This window comes from Melopsittacus undulatus, chromosome 1 (assembly GCF_012275295.1).
Source record: "Melopsittacus undulatus isolate bMelUnd1 chromosome 1, bMelUnd1.mat.Z, whole genome shotgun sequence".
Taxonomy (NCBI): domain Eukaryota; kingdom Metazoa; phylum Chordata; class Aves; order Psittaciformes; family Psittaculidae; genus Melopsittacus; species Melopsittacus undulatus.
In genome coordinates this window covers 119640503-119655875 of record NC_047527.1, presented here as the reverse complement: position 1 = coordinate 119655875, position 15373 = coordinate 119640503, and the positions used below count along the sequence as shown (strand labels likewise).

The window sequence follows — 15373 nt, the reverse complement described above, 5'->3', positions numbered from 1 at the left end:
TGTGCACTACTGCTTCAGCACACACATACTTCATAAATGCCATGAGATAGACACGTAGTTTATGCCACACATTCCCTGCCCAGGTGGCAGAGATCCCTACCTGTGCACTGCAGGCTGGGCTGAGGTCAGGCTCCTACAGAGGGAGATTCAAGAGGCTCCAGAGATGACATGGTGAACAGAAGGGTCCAATTCAAGCACCAAATACATTATACAGAAATTGAAGTAACCTTCCTAACATGTCAGTATGAAAGACCTAGTTTTAAATGTCTCATAAAGGAGTAACTGGAATCAGGATATATTTCTTTAAAAATAAACACGTTTTCTAAACCTTGGTGATTTGAAGTGCATTAGGCTCTGACCACGGAGAAAAAAGCCCTGGCAGTGCAAGTATCTGCCCTGTCATCCAAATACACTGGAGAGTTAACATTAACCATACCTATTAGGTGTAAGTCTGCACTGGACAATTTCTCTATTTTATGTCTTTCCAGAATATTAATTCCAATTATTTTGCACCAGCTCCATTAATAAATCACATTATAAAGAATCTGATCTACCAGCATCTCCCCATTTCATCCTCCTGGCTCACCTACAGAATAGAAAATATCACCTTAAAACTAGAGATTAAAATGATTAAAGGGTCACAGGTACAGATTCTATCGATGAGACAGTGTACCAGAATTTTTTTAAATCACATCTATAAAGTAGCATTTCTTAAAATTTGTGTTCTTGACAAGAAAGTTTTACTTATTAGAAGAATTTAAAGAAAAAACTAAACGAACCAACCAACCTGCATAAAACAGGTGAAATGCAGTGCAGCACTACTGGGCACAGACCTCAATTTCAAAGTGTGAAGCTAAAAATTTGACTAGAGTACCAAGAGTTAGACCAAAAGTATTTTAACAGCAGGATCACATGCTGTATCTTTACAAAAGTATATTAAAGCTTAGGTACTGAACCCCACTAATTTAGAATTGAGATGTTATTCTACCTTTAAAGACCCTAAACTATTATTATCAGTGGTTTTGCCACATTTACAGAAGTTAAAGCATGATTTCAAGCGGTTAATATTGCGAAAAATCAGTTAAAAGTAGATCTGCACAAGAACTCTCATCACAATAGCCATGCTGATTGTGTCTCACTTAGTCTCTAAGCTCCCTTGAAACAATTCAGATTTTAAGACTGCTTAGTTGTTTTTTTTTTTTAAATCTAACTTTTAAATGCTGATATTTTAAAGTTAGTTATGAACTTCTAAGGCCCTATACAGTCAAATCTATTTAAAGTTAACATTTGATAACAGAAAGGTTTTTTTACCACAATTTATGTTCTGTACCCAAAATACTACTGTTTCTGAAGTCTTCCAGCATTTTTCTGCTTTTCACATTTACCCACAAGATGGAGCAGCTACACTTTGATACCGGGGCAGATTTTGAAGGGGAGGGGGGGGGGGGGGGGGGGGGGGGGATCCTGTGTGTTACATCTATACACTAGCATGGTCCTCTCCATTCTACCAGAAACACTGTCAAGCTGCATCTCCACAGACAAATGTTGAATGCGCGATGTAAGAATGACAGTGGCTGTTATAAATCCAGTGCCTTTAATCCTTATTTTAAATAACAAAAAAGGAAACTTAAAGAGCTCAAAAGATTTGTGTTAGAGCAGAAAGACAACAGAAAATCCTCCTTGTAGCTGAGCTGTCTCTGCTTCTGTGATGGAAAGATATGCAATGTATTTTAAGTTTAGCTTTAAATACACCATGAAGTCTGAAAATTACTGGGGGGAAGCATCTTCATAAATCCATACTTACTTGAAGTGCAGTCCTTAGGGAAACTGAAAAAATTTCCATAACAATAAAAAACCATGCTGTTCAATACATAGTTCGTTCACACTGAAAATCATCTCACAGCGACTAAAGAGTTATGAAGAACATAACTAAAGGAAGCCACTAGACTGGCTCTGTACCTTCATTTAACAAGTTCATTCCATCCTGCTTCCCATCCTGTGAGTGACCTGGGTCCAGAGAGGACTGAGAAAGACTAACTTCTGATGAAAGCTGGTCCAGACTTTGAAAACTTTTCCTGCAAATAAAGTAATATTTAATAGTAACACATTTAAGGATCTAACCAGGTATCCTCATCTCTCGTTTAAAGGTTGTTGGTTTTAAAAATACAAAACAAAGTAGGCAGCTCATCTCTCTTCTCTGAAAGACACTGTTTCTTTTTGTTTTCTTCCTAAAGCAATTATTTCCTTTTTGTTTATTTGTGGGTTTGTTGGGGTTTTTTTTCCTCCAAATTTATTTAAAGGAAGGAAATTTTTATGACAAGCAACAGAAACTGGTTTGTTTGTTTTTTTCCTGCCAGCTGATCCTCATATATTGTCACAGGTAGTTCCAACAGGATACGTTTCAGAGTATGCTAAGGGGAATGTGTAATTTTGAGTTTTCCCTATTCCTCTAAAGACAAATCAAAATAAATATTCAACTTACTCATCCCATTGTTGATTGTGCTTTCTATAGAGTAGAGTGTCCAAGGCAACAGCATTGACATCCAGAGCTCCTGGGGAAGGCCACTGATTGGTGAGGTGAGTAGTTAATTCTTGTCTTGATCTCAAGTCATTATTCTTTAACACAGTCCTGTGAATACAACAAGCAGTAAATCTCAGTCTAATAAATGCAATACTGTAAGGCACAGAAAGAAAAACAGGACAAAAGGTACTGACCAAGCTGATGTTCTACTTTGAGTGACCAACAGAAAGCAATTTAAACTGTTCAATTTTCCTAGGGGAAGCAACTTATGAAACACATGTAGGAAAGAAAGTTGAAATTAGGATCTTTCTGCAAAAGCAATAAAAAAGCAATTGCATTCTAAAGATTCTTTCTGCCAGCCTGTTGGTAATTAACAGGCCAACTATTCTGCAAACCAACTAAACGAATGTGATGTCCTTCCCCCCATTCAATCATTTTTGCAGTTTGACCACAACCCCAGAGCCTCCCACCCTCCATACTTTGGCAGAATGAACAAAAACCCAAACATGTTAATTCTATTATATGCTTCCAGATAAAATACACCACATTTATTCCATTTTTTACCATTCTACAGTTTCTAGTACCTTGAGTTTTTAAATTACAATGTTAACTGAGTACCTTACATGTCCAGATTAAGTTTTGCTTTGTATTCCCATGAAGCAAACCAGTTTTCTAAAATTCTGGAAATGAGGAAGCTAATATGCCAATATGGAAATCATCTGCCAGAAGTCATACAGAAATATGGAAAGTACATGGTTCCGGCTCCAAGACAAGGTCAGCCTTTTTCCAATAGTACAAGGCAACCTCCAACCTACCCTTTTACTGCTGTAGAATAACTCTGAAACCAAAAGTAGTATTCATTAATAACTCCTAAATCCTCCAGTCCATGAAATACTAGGCAATCATTAAATGCTACTTTACAACACGTTTGACTATCTCTGGCCAGAAGCAAATAGCTAACATTACGTATGTCTGCACCAAATTTACTCAGGAGGTCAAAGCCAAACGCCATGTAGTCATCTGAAATGCCAAACTGAGTAGCAAATTAGGTAACTACACATGCATTGATCTGAATTAACAAATAACATTGTCAGGAGATCTATTTTTACAATGCAGGTTTTGTTCTGCTGGTATTTGAACTGTTTATACAAGAACCTCATTAGGTAAGGGCACATAACACCACCCAGAGAGCCAGAATTTCCCAGGAAACAAGGTAAGACAATACTGAATTCAGCAAGGAATTTTTAGTAGCTGAGTTTGGGAGAGGAGATGGATACACAGCAATTTTGCAATAGGAGGTGGTGAAGCACCACACTGAACAAGACTGTTTGCAAGGAGCTTTTCTCAAGCTGAAGAATCTCCTCCTGTTTTCACGAAAATAAAAAAATCAACTTTTCTACCTGGGGATCTCCCCCCTCTCAGATGCCTAGAGGAATAAGCACTATGGTAACCCAAAACTCTCAATAATTTTAAGTGTCTTGCATGGTATTCACTTCCCCATGTAATATCCCTAATCCCATGGGGTACATCAAGCATTAAAGATATATTAAAGGCTTGCTGATTTAAGGAATCTGGAGCAGTGACCTAGCAAGTTCCTACAATGTTAACCAGTTACACTGCATCACCTTCCTATCCAGAAGGACTTCTTTTACACTTTCATAGAAGTTTTGCCACGAGACAGAGTTTGTATTAGCAACAGTAACTACACCCAAATTCATATACTTACAACACATGTAAATTCTTGTTTAGACAATTCCTGTTTGTTATCACCACAAAATTCAGCAGTATTTAATTTAAATAAATTAATGATTTAAATAACTATTTATTTATTGAACATGCTGAGCAAAGACAAAAACTCCACACATCTACAGACAAGTTCCTAATAGTGAAATTTTGTCATTTTACATAGGTTTCTATATTGAGGATTTCCCCACAAATCCTTATGCTATAGTAACCTGGAATTTCAGCCTTTCTGTGTTTCTGTGTAGAAAAAGAAGTTTTCACACAGAGACTAGCCAAACTGCTCCAGAGATTTTAGTGTAACAACATTCAAAGACAGTTTGAGCAGATCAATACTTAAAGCACTCCACCATGCTCAGGAAGAAAACCATGCATCAAGGAGGATACAGCAGTAACTATTCTCCTCTTAAAACTTCTAAGCTTTTATTTTGAATCTTTAAAAATATATAAAAATAACTTTGAATATATAAAATCAGTCCAAACACAGCACTCAGTACATATATATAAAAAAATAGATACTAGAACAGACAATAGAAAGACAAAAATATTCACAGCAGGTGCTGGTAGTTACCACCTATTTTATCAGCCTTGTAGATTATTTAGCTGTTTGCCCTCCTGCAGCCATTTTTAAAGTATCATGAGATTTTACTACAGCAAAGACTTATTAAAGGCAATGCTTGTGGACAACAGCTCTCCCAAGATAAATAAAGGCAGTATCAGTTTATGCATATCAATCGGACTTATTTTAACAAGGTATTAAACTCCATAAAATCATAATAATAAATGATCAAAACCAGACTCATTCAAGTTGGAAAAGACCTTTAAAATCACAGTCCAACCATTAACCTAGCACTGCCAAATGCTCCACGAAACCATGTCCCCAAGTGCCACATCTACACAGCATACATCATCCTTGCAATCTTAACCACCATATAGCAAAAAAGATCCTGCCATAAATACTCAAAATTGGGAAGAGGAAATGAGATGAAAACAAAAGCATTTACTATAGAAAGGAGTTACAGAGGAAGAAAATAGGATTGAGTTTTAATGGAAAACAAACATACAAATTTCAAAACACTCGGTGGAAAAAATGATGCACAAGATAATTGAGTGCTGTCCTGCTTAGACAGGAAACAGGAGCTCTTTCTAGCAGTTAAAAGCTCTCAAAAGACAGCAATTCATTTTATCTAAGGCAGACTGAATTTCTACAGAAGGACTCTTGCTCCTCAGAATGCAAACACTGTAACCAGCACTGATCATCTCTAGGTGCGATAGTGTAGGGTTAGAAGTAGGACCTAGTGATCACAGTGAGTACAATGAAGATTATGAGCTTTCCTCTAGATGTTTACTGTCAGGCTGTTTAACTAAAAGAAAAATATTACTATTAATAAACTTATTTATTTGCTAGTATAGCAAAATAAGTTTGGCATATAAAATCTTTCAAAGGAAAAATTAGAAAAAAGCCTTCACAGAGCAAAAAGAAGAACTGAAGAATTGTTGAGGAGGTACAAATGGGAAATAGGATATTTGTGAAATTTAAAAATTTCACAAAATATTCAAGAATAAAATGTAAAATGCGTATTTTCTGTTATTTACACATACATAAGGGAACTACCGAACAGTCTGAGCTATGACTCATACGTGTTACCAAAAGGGCACATAAAAATAGTGTGGCATAACATGCAAATTTCTATGTAAAATGCTGGTCTTGTAGTAAAACACAGTGAACTGGAATGGCCTATGCACAAACAGAATTTATCTATTGTGTCTGTTCCTGAGAACAAACTGCTAGCAACAAACACCAACTGAAAACCAGAATTATTGTAACACCTGCAGACCAAGACTCAAAGGCTGGATTTTATGAAGGATATTGCCTTATAACTTATAAGCATAGTTTATATGGAACAAAAACCATAATACATCATAAGGCTAATACTGAAAATCATAATAATGCAGTTCTGTTTTAAAATTAAAATTTAGGTAAATACTGTTCTGGGGGTTTTGTAGCTGTGATGGCTTAAGGATGACACAAGATAAGGTATGTAGATCATATGTTAAACCCTTTAATAGAGGAGTAAAAGCAGGGATATTCCAAAAAGGGAAGTGGAAAAGTAAGAGAGATAAAAGGATTTATTATAGAGAGAAGTCAAAAAAGAAGGAAATACCATCAAGTTTGAGTTAAAATAAGCTCACACAACAAGCTGTTAACTCCTTGTCTTCAGACTGGAAATAGAAAACTTGAAAGCCAAAAAGAAGATAAAAACAACAACTTCAAAATGTAATAATCTCAGGAAGGTAGTTGGTACATGGAGAATATAGTGGATCTTAGGAAGAGACTGTATGATTGGTTGTAGAATGGAAGAAGACAGTGTATGACACATGGCTGAATAGGGTATCCTGAACTGATCCAGTGAGACTGTGGAGTGCAGAGAATTTTCTGCTGAGCGTGGAGCATATGTAAGAATATTTTGTGCTAGTAGGGGTGTTAAACTGATTTATGGTACATCACCTAATCTAGGCATGGAAAAAAACCTTGGTTGTCTGAAAGCCTGTGAACTTCCTCCCCCCCCATCCACTAACTGCTGTCTTCTCTACATACAGTCATTTCCATCTCTGTGTAATCATGCTGGCAAAAAGTAGCACAACTTCTCTTCTATGATCTGTATAAATAAAATCATTTTATATAAGAGAAGCATAATGCATACAGTCTTACCATGTTACCCCAGGTTTTTAAGTTATGACATTTAAATTGGGGGGGGCAGAGGGAGGTTAATGTCTAAACAATGAAAAAAAACTCCACACAAATTCAAAATGCTACTGCAACTAGTAACTTTTTAGGAAAAAAAAAACCCAACCTGTAACAGCAAGAGATGGGAACATCATCTCAGTACTAGAATACATTACAAACTAACAAATATGTGGCTTATATCTACATTTTTTTTTCTCTACATCAGGAACCTCTATGTAAGTTGAGCTCCTTTTAGAAAACAATGAGAAGTATTCCATAAAGACATCCTGCTAATGAATTCCTACCTGTTACAACAGAATACCGATTATTCATTAGGTAATCAACACTAACATACTCCCAAATTAGGAATAAGTGTCTGCTTGAAGTGCAGATACATACGCTCCCTCCAGGCCTGTAAATTTGCTTACTTTTATTAAAGAATAACAGCAACAGCCAGAGTATTAACATCAGGCTTACACAGCTATTCCCTGAAATCTCTCTGTGTGCTTTTGACTTCCAGTCCTTTAATTGACATTTAAGAAGCAGGGAAAAGTGAGATTAGTGAAGTCTCACGATAAACATCCTTCCCCACTAGAGTTCACCAAGCCTGCCTTTGTCAGGTACTCTATAGAACAGTAACACACTGATTTCCTCAACTTTTACTATTTTAAGTTGTCTTTTCCATGATTTGTTATTTTAGGATTATTTATTAAGCATAATCAGAATATCATTATGTATGGTACACATATAATAATAAAATGCAATTGACAAATTACTGCTCATTTCCACCCCTGCTCCACAGCATGCTGCCCTTTCAACTGTTCTGGTACAATCACAGAAGAGCCACCCTCAAAATGGATCACTGAAATGGTGAATTTTTTAGTTTCTTTTTTAAAGGAAGCTCTTTTTTTTAATGTAATATATAAGGTAACCCTGCAAACTGTTGAGTTTGCACTAACATTGCTTTGGACAGCTCAGCTACCTCTCAAAAGGATAAGAAATTACTCCTTTGAATTAACACATCTAAGATTTCTGCATCTTGAAAGTGTGACCTGACTTGATTCGCTCATTCCTGTGTGCAAAGCAGAAATGACATAAACAGGTGATTATCTTTGTTCACTTACTATACTATAACTATAATACATCTGGGAATTTAATAAATAAGCAAAAACTGATCTCACATTTAGTCCAAGCTAAAATGGAAAAGTCTTATCTTGGTAACCACATAAAATTTCCTGTCTCGTTTCAGCTAGACTGGACTTCCAGTTTCCCCTGGATCAAATCTAGATTTGTGCCATTGGAAGCCTATTCTGAAAGACCCATTTACACAGATTTTTTGTTCAATAAAATGTCAGTTCTGTTTCCAATTATACCTATGAAAAACCAGTAACTTCTTACCTGCAAGTTTAATTTCTCCAAATCCAGAAAATGCCAGTCCAGTTGGCAATTTGCCCTCCTACCAGCAGATGAAGACAGGAAATAAACCAAACAGACTAATTCCCTAAGAAAGGGAATTATATCAGATGAATTCTCCAGTTCAAGAACTACCTGAGTAGTGAAAAGTGAAAATAAAAGCTTAAAAAATAAAAACATTTGAATAACAAAGAACAAAGAACAAGCTTTAAAAACCTTTGTTTAGGACAGAAAATATGGAATGCAAACTGAAATTGATAGCACACATGAATATAACTAAAATCTGTAAGAGCAACTCTAAAATAAAAGGGAACTCTCAAACTGTCAGTGCTGTAGCAAGACAGTGAGTTGTCTGGACTGGTATGTCATTGGACTTTGAGAAATTAGATCAGCAGGTATGAAAATTAGTTACTTACCAGTAGATTCTGATGCTGTAATGTACCACCTCTCTCACGTTTGTGCCCTGTGCACAGACACAGTATTCCCCAAATCAGATGCCAGAGCAGTTAAGTCCCAGCAGACTTTCTAATGGCAGCTGCTGCAGTGAGAAAAAGCAGGCATGTCCTATTGCACCACATTTTCTTACTATCTTGGACTGGCTAACAGATCTTCATGTGTCACAGTAACAGGACTAGTTGTGCCATGGAACAGATGCTGCATTGTGCTGAGACCCTCGAAAGTTCAATACTCATTCTTATTTTGAAAGGCCTTACTTACCCCTGCTCCCAAGCTTATAATTCTACATTGGATAAAAACACTGGAATCTGGAATGCATTAATCACTTATGTCTGGTAGCTTAAAAGTTTCTGTGTTTGCTACTACTATGCAATGCCTTCACCCACAGAAGTGCAGCAGTGGAAGAAGAGAAAGGATGCCACTAGGAAAACAGATTCTACACACATCAGAGGTTCAGAGAAGGGGACACTTGCCATGCTAATGTCATTAGGTATGCAAAATGGTCCCTACAATTCTCTAAACCAGAATAAGGTATTAAAGTCCAGAGTAAGGTATTAAAATATGCGGGTTTAAAAATAAATCCCTTTCTATCTCCTGCATTTTGCAAAGTATGTCCTTCTCTTCAGGCTGCTGTTCAGAAATGTTTGGCTTCCTGTTGCACACTAAACCCATGCAGTCCCTCTGGATTCTAAGAATAGCATGTCCTCCATCATGTTGGAAGCTTGGTTGCAATTTTGTTTAGTTCTGCGTATTTCTTTGCTGAGCCTCACTCTGTACGCTCTACTCTGAATTGTAGCAGTCTGCCCATATACTGTGCCGAGATGAACTTTTCTTAGTTATGCCTTTAAGCAATGAGAAAACTCCTACTACTCTACAGGTTTCCACTGCACTGAAAACAAAACTTCCCTTCCTGCTGTCTAGTCACACCTCTGTAAACAGAACAGTATTGCAGCAAACTTCAAAAGAAAGAATTCCACAAAACCAAATCCAAAACACTGCCTGAACAAAAGTTTTACCATCTGCCAAAAGCTGTACTGTATTTTCTACACTGTTAAAGGAAAAATAATGTGCAGACAAGTTGAGAAAAGGAGCTGAGAACAGATCAGACTGCAGTACTAAGGATTTAAAACTGCTGCTGCAAACTTGGGCGAGATAGAGGATGTACAGGAAGCATTACAAATAAAAGCATAGCTAATGTGAGTTATGGTTTGATAGCAAGGATCCATGAAAACTTTCAAAGGAAACAAGGATTGGCATTCCCAGTTTTTACATGCTAGGAAAGAAAATTGCCAAAACCAAAGAGTACATTTTAATCTCCTGCTTCCTTCCAGTGAGAAAGCAGCTACAACAAATTTGACTTAATGTACTGATGCAGTTGAGGAATTCAGTTTCTTAAAAAAAAAAAAAGCCTTCAAAGCACACTATCTGAAAAAGAAGGTAAGAGTACTATAAAAGCTATCCAGATTTCCTATTTCTCTATATGATTTTGGTTTTGAGTGAGGATTGCAAAGCTCGGCAACCCAGACTGAAAGCTCTCCTTCTCTGGAAGGCAGGATACATTAGACTGAGCTCAGTGCAGTGCTAACACAGGGGAAAATAGGCTTCTGGACAGTTTACTCCAACAGTCAAAGCCCGAGAGTGAGGCGTGAGTGACAAGCTGTGTACAGCTCATGAGTGGAAACATACACAGAACACTTGCTGTAATTAAAGTGTCACAGAAACAAACATTTCTTTCAGGGTTGCAACTAAATTGTCATTTCCTGTGATTACAAAGACATCCGTATTATCCAGATAGGAACTGCAGTATTGCTGGATCTGACAGCTATATTAAAATATGAAGAATGAGACTACAAGCACTGTTTGGGGCTTGAAAAGACTGACCAATTCTGAAGTAACAGCCAGACAAATTAAATAAATCTAGCTTTAAGATTTGCTAAAACATACAAAAAATTCTTAATTACACACACAAGCGTAATACCATGTAAGACCATGAGTGTCCCTGCAATTTAATTTGAGTCCTATTTGTGCCATAACCAAAGACAGAATTCCAAACACAGAAGAGTTCTTGACTTGTCTTTCCTCCATAGAACACCAGGACAAGACATGGATATAGGAAGGAACAAGAGAGGGAGATAAAAAAAAAACAGAGCAGCATAAAATATAGCCTAGCCACTGAATTTAAGAAATAAATTTTCAATACATGTGATAAATTAAATAAAAATAAACTATTGCACCAGCTGGGACAAAGGGACTCTACCATCTTACACCAGGCACACCAGCCTGGAAACCTGAAAAATACCTTACAAGGAAACCCATGTTGGGACACATGATGTTAAAGTGATTAGCTTTTATATCAGTGAGTCCCTATGCAGGAGATGACTCAGTATGCACAAAAATTGATGGGATCTCTCTTGTAACCATACATCAATATTTAACATATACAAATATCAATTTCAGATGCAGAATCTGAACTGCAAAGTAACAAAGATCAGCAGTTTGCCTTAGACATAGGCAGCGTATATGGCAAAAGAAAGAGTAAGAACCACTCTAAGGCAGGGGTTGGGGGGAAGGCTGCTTAAGCTAAGGTAAAGTTTAGCACAACGATGTTCCGGATAAACAGTTCCAGATTTTGCCCAGTCACTTCTTTGCCTTAGCTAACTTCAAGGCAGTGGTCTCCAAAGTGGGGTGCGTACAACAATCCTTTGGGGTATGGGAAGAAAATACTTTTTGTACTGTTAATGAGAAGAAAGTGTATACTTCATCTTTACCTCACCCTTTCTAATTCCTATTTTTGTGTATGCTTGCAATGTACATAATATATTAGTACAGTAGTATACGTATAGAATTTCTAAATAAATAAATATCCTGATACTGGGGGAGTGCTCATAGTTTTTTACTGATGGGGTGCACGATCAAACATCTCACAGCCCCAAGAGACATTCAGTATTCTTTGCAGGATCTTAGAGAACAAAGAAATGTCTGCCTTCATGAGTTTTGAATACTCCAGCACAGAGTTCCTTGATGATTTGGGATCCCTCTCCCATCATGTTTTGAATGATAATGGAATTCAAACTGTTTTCTTCAGTTAGTCATGCCATGAATGCCACACTTCTTTTGACTGTCCCCCTGTGAGCTGTTATTTTTAAGAACTTCAGAGCTGTTAATTTTAATCACTTTAACACCTTAAGTGCTCTACCCTCACTATAAAAATGCACTACTTCTGTAGAAGAGTGCAGCCAAAGCATTGTCCTCTAATGTTCAACAACAACAAATCCCAGGGAAAAACATGACCCAGTGACAAGCAAACACTTCTGATGAAAGCAAATGAAGGCTAAAATACACCTTGTCATTACTACAACTGATGCATCTCACTAGGCAATCACTTCATCTGGAGATACTGAAAGTGCGGTAAAGAACAAGCTGTTCTTAGAATAGACCAGAATAGTTCCACTTGGAAGAGATTTCAAGTAATGATCTAGTCCAACTGCCTTATGACTTCAGGGCTGATCAAAAGTTAAAGCATATTAGAAAGAGCATTGTCCAAATGACTCATAACTCTGACAGGTATGGGGCATTGACCACCTTTCTGGAAAGCCTGTTCCAGTGTCTGACTACCCTCTTGGTACAGAAATGTTTCATAATATCTAGTCTGAAACCTCTTGATCAGCTGTGCATTAGTTTAAACATATCTGACTGATGATCAGGTGGTATACTGCAGTTTCACTTTTCTAACCCCATTTGCCAGCAGACACCTGCCAGCAAAGTGAAACCTCCAGTTCCCAGATGGGTGGGCATATTCCTAAGAAATCCAATCAAACTGACACACACAAGAAAAAGTTACTTTCTTGTGAATAATTATTTTGATCATAGATTTTCAGCTTCACTGATGTTCATTGTAGTTCAGGTACTCCAAACTGTGAGACAAAGAATGCTGAAAATTGCAGAATATTCAGTTCTGCATAACAGCTGTAAACCAAAATTACTTCTAAATTTCTCCAATCTCCTATATCCACATTTATTTCACCCTTTACAGCAAACAGCCTTATTAAATGTGAATATGGAAAAGATTCTTTGTAAGTTATCTAAAATCCATTAAGATCATACATAAAAAATTTTGCAGGCCTGTGAAATACCATTTGGAAACATCAACAGATACTTCCTAAACACAAGTTTGAAAAGGTAGACCTTACTCCCTTAACAAAAGCCAGTGGAATAGAAAAGCATCATTAAAAAGGAAATATAGAATGTTTATTTAAAATAGTTTCCATTACACAGCAAATGATCCTAAATCAGATCTCAAAGTGTTTTACAGATAGTAATGTAGTATGCCTCAGGCAGAATTACAATCCAAAACTTGCTCTTACCTGATAATAAAGAATTCAAACAGATTATAGCACATATTCACCACTCCAAAATGCTACTAACAGTAGGAGAGCAAAACACTAAAATTTGGAATTATGTGAACACTATTCTAAAACAGCTGGGAAATAAAAAGCAATTGGCCAAAACTCATTACAGACACATAAGTGATACAACATGTTCTGCTGCCAGGTCAGCCTGGATCAGAATAAAAGAAAAGAGATGAAAAACCAAGAAAACAAGTTTGAAAGAATGATTAAAAGATGTTAATTATGACTGGCGTTAACAATCAGAAACCTGCTAGCAGGAATATTTCTTCCCTTCCCTCTCCCCAGTTAGGAACTACAAGTTTCTAATAAGAGTTCATCTGACAGGCACACTATACTCACAGCAATAACAATGTAAAATTATACCTCTCACTCCAACTATCTAGTGTAGTCCAAGCTCCTGACTGCAGTGTCACACAAACGGCTATATAAGAACACACTGTCAAGATACAACAGAAACTGCTTCACACTTGAGCCTTTACATAAGAAAGCAAACAAAAATCAAGCCCCAAAGACTGAGATTTTTTAGAACAGTCTGACTGCATATAGCTCAGCTAAAATTTAACAGCAGGTCTGTTCAATAATTCCAAGTAACAGAGTGGCTTTAAAAGAGCTCACATCTTCCCTCCACTTCCCCCAAATAATCAGGGAGGCCAAAGAAGTAGAACATGGATCATTAGCTATATCAGCAAATTCAGAAAAGAAATCAGTGACAGGTATCCCTCAAAATCTTACAGGCAATCATAAAAAAAAACCAAACCCAAACAAACCAAACATCTTTTCTTCTTCCTCAACTCTGAAATTGTCAAAAATAAATTGCAAATGCTGTGATCCTGAGGAGTTTCATAAAATCCATTCCAAATACTGGCAGTAAAATGATCTACTGCAAGACAAAAAAGCCTGTATTGCTTCAAAGGCCACAGATGACTTCAATTTTACTTCAGGGCTCAGACACATACAGTTACTGCAGATGCATAGTATAGCAGTCTCGTGGCAACTTGCCACCACACAGTAGGTCTTCCATATATCTGGATCTTTAGACATTACAAGGGAGTATCTCTGCAAAAGGACAGTAACTTCCTATCCAACAGACAGGAACAGGAGGATACCTAAGGAACTAGATGATCTTAAGATCTTTCCAACCCTAACTATTCTGTGGTTCTATGATCACAAGATACTGGAATATTTATCATATTAGTAATCACATATGATATTAAAAAATTAAGCTGTCTCATGTTTTAGCATTTTGGCTTGCATTGAAGAAACAGTGAAATTGCTTCATCACTTTGAATATTTTTAAGACCAGATTAATTTTTATTGAGTCTGAGCCATGTGTAAATAAAACAGAACCTATGCAAACAAAATAAGTATTTCTTTATCCTTTCCTGCCCAACATTTTAAAAATAGTGCTCAGAAGGGAGCTGCTTCCATTTTTTAAAGGTAGCCTTAAAGCTGGAATAAAAAATATTTATAAAAATGTGTCAAAAATTTAAGCAAGCTTATTGTAAGCTATTTCAGATTTAAAAATTTAAATTTATCTTAAAATTATTCTAAGCAGTTTTCAGGGGAGCCATTTCTGAAGACTTTAAGCCCTGTCATGGAGAAAAAAAATCTAAAATCCACCAATTCCTTTCAGAAGTTTCATTTGTTTCTACAGGACCACAAGTTCATTGTATTGTATAATAAAATAAGTTAAATAACTTAAGTAATACTGCTCTAACAATGTTTCTCCGTTCTACTAACTTACAACTGGTCTTGCAGTTCCACAATTATATATTCCAGCTGTTCCTTCTCCATTTTATGGGCTAGGTCCATATCTTCAATTCTTTGTAACAGCAGTTTATTCTGTGAGACAGATTCAGACAGCTGGTTTTCTCTGAGTCGTACCAATTCTTCAAGGTAACCCTGGAAATACAAGTGTTACAAAGCTTTAAGGAACACACTATCAAAAAACTGTTTCATTATGTTCGTTCACATTTTTCTGGTTTAAGATGTATACAGTTCTACTTTGATTTTGTTGTAGATTGAGGTTTTTTTAAGTCTTTACACAGACTAATAAACTGACTAAAGGTTACTATGATGTTTCCTAATAGGTACCAAGAAAATCAT

The 15373-nt window shown here is 36.6% G+C and overlaps 1 protein-coding gene across 1 annotated transcript in view; it reads right to left on the bottom strand.

The window, feature by feature from the left end:
- Positions 1-15373, bottom strand: part of RUNDC3B (RUN domain containing 3B) — a 52586-nt gene that overhangs the window by 856 nt on the left and 36357 nt on the right. The window contains exons 8-10 of the mRNA XM_034070048.1: positions 15012-15169; positions 2483-2629; positions 1960-2075 (exon numbers count right to left, since the gene is read on the bottom strand). Coding sequence (XP_033925939.1) covers positions 1960-2075; positions 2483-2629; positions 15012-15169 — 421 coding nt within the window. The remainder of the gene's footprint in view (positions 1-1959; positions 2076-2482; positions 2630-15011; positions 15170-15373) is intronic.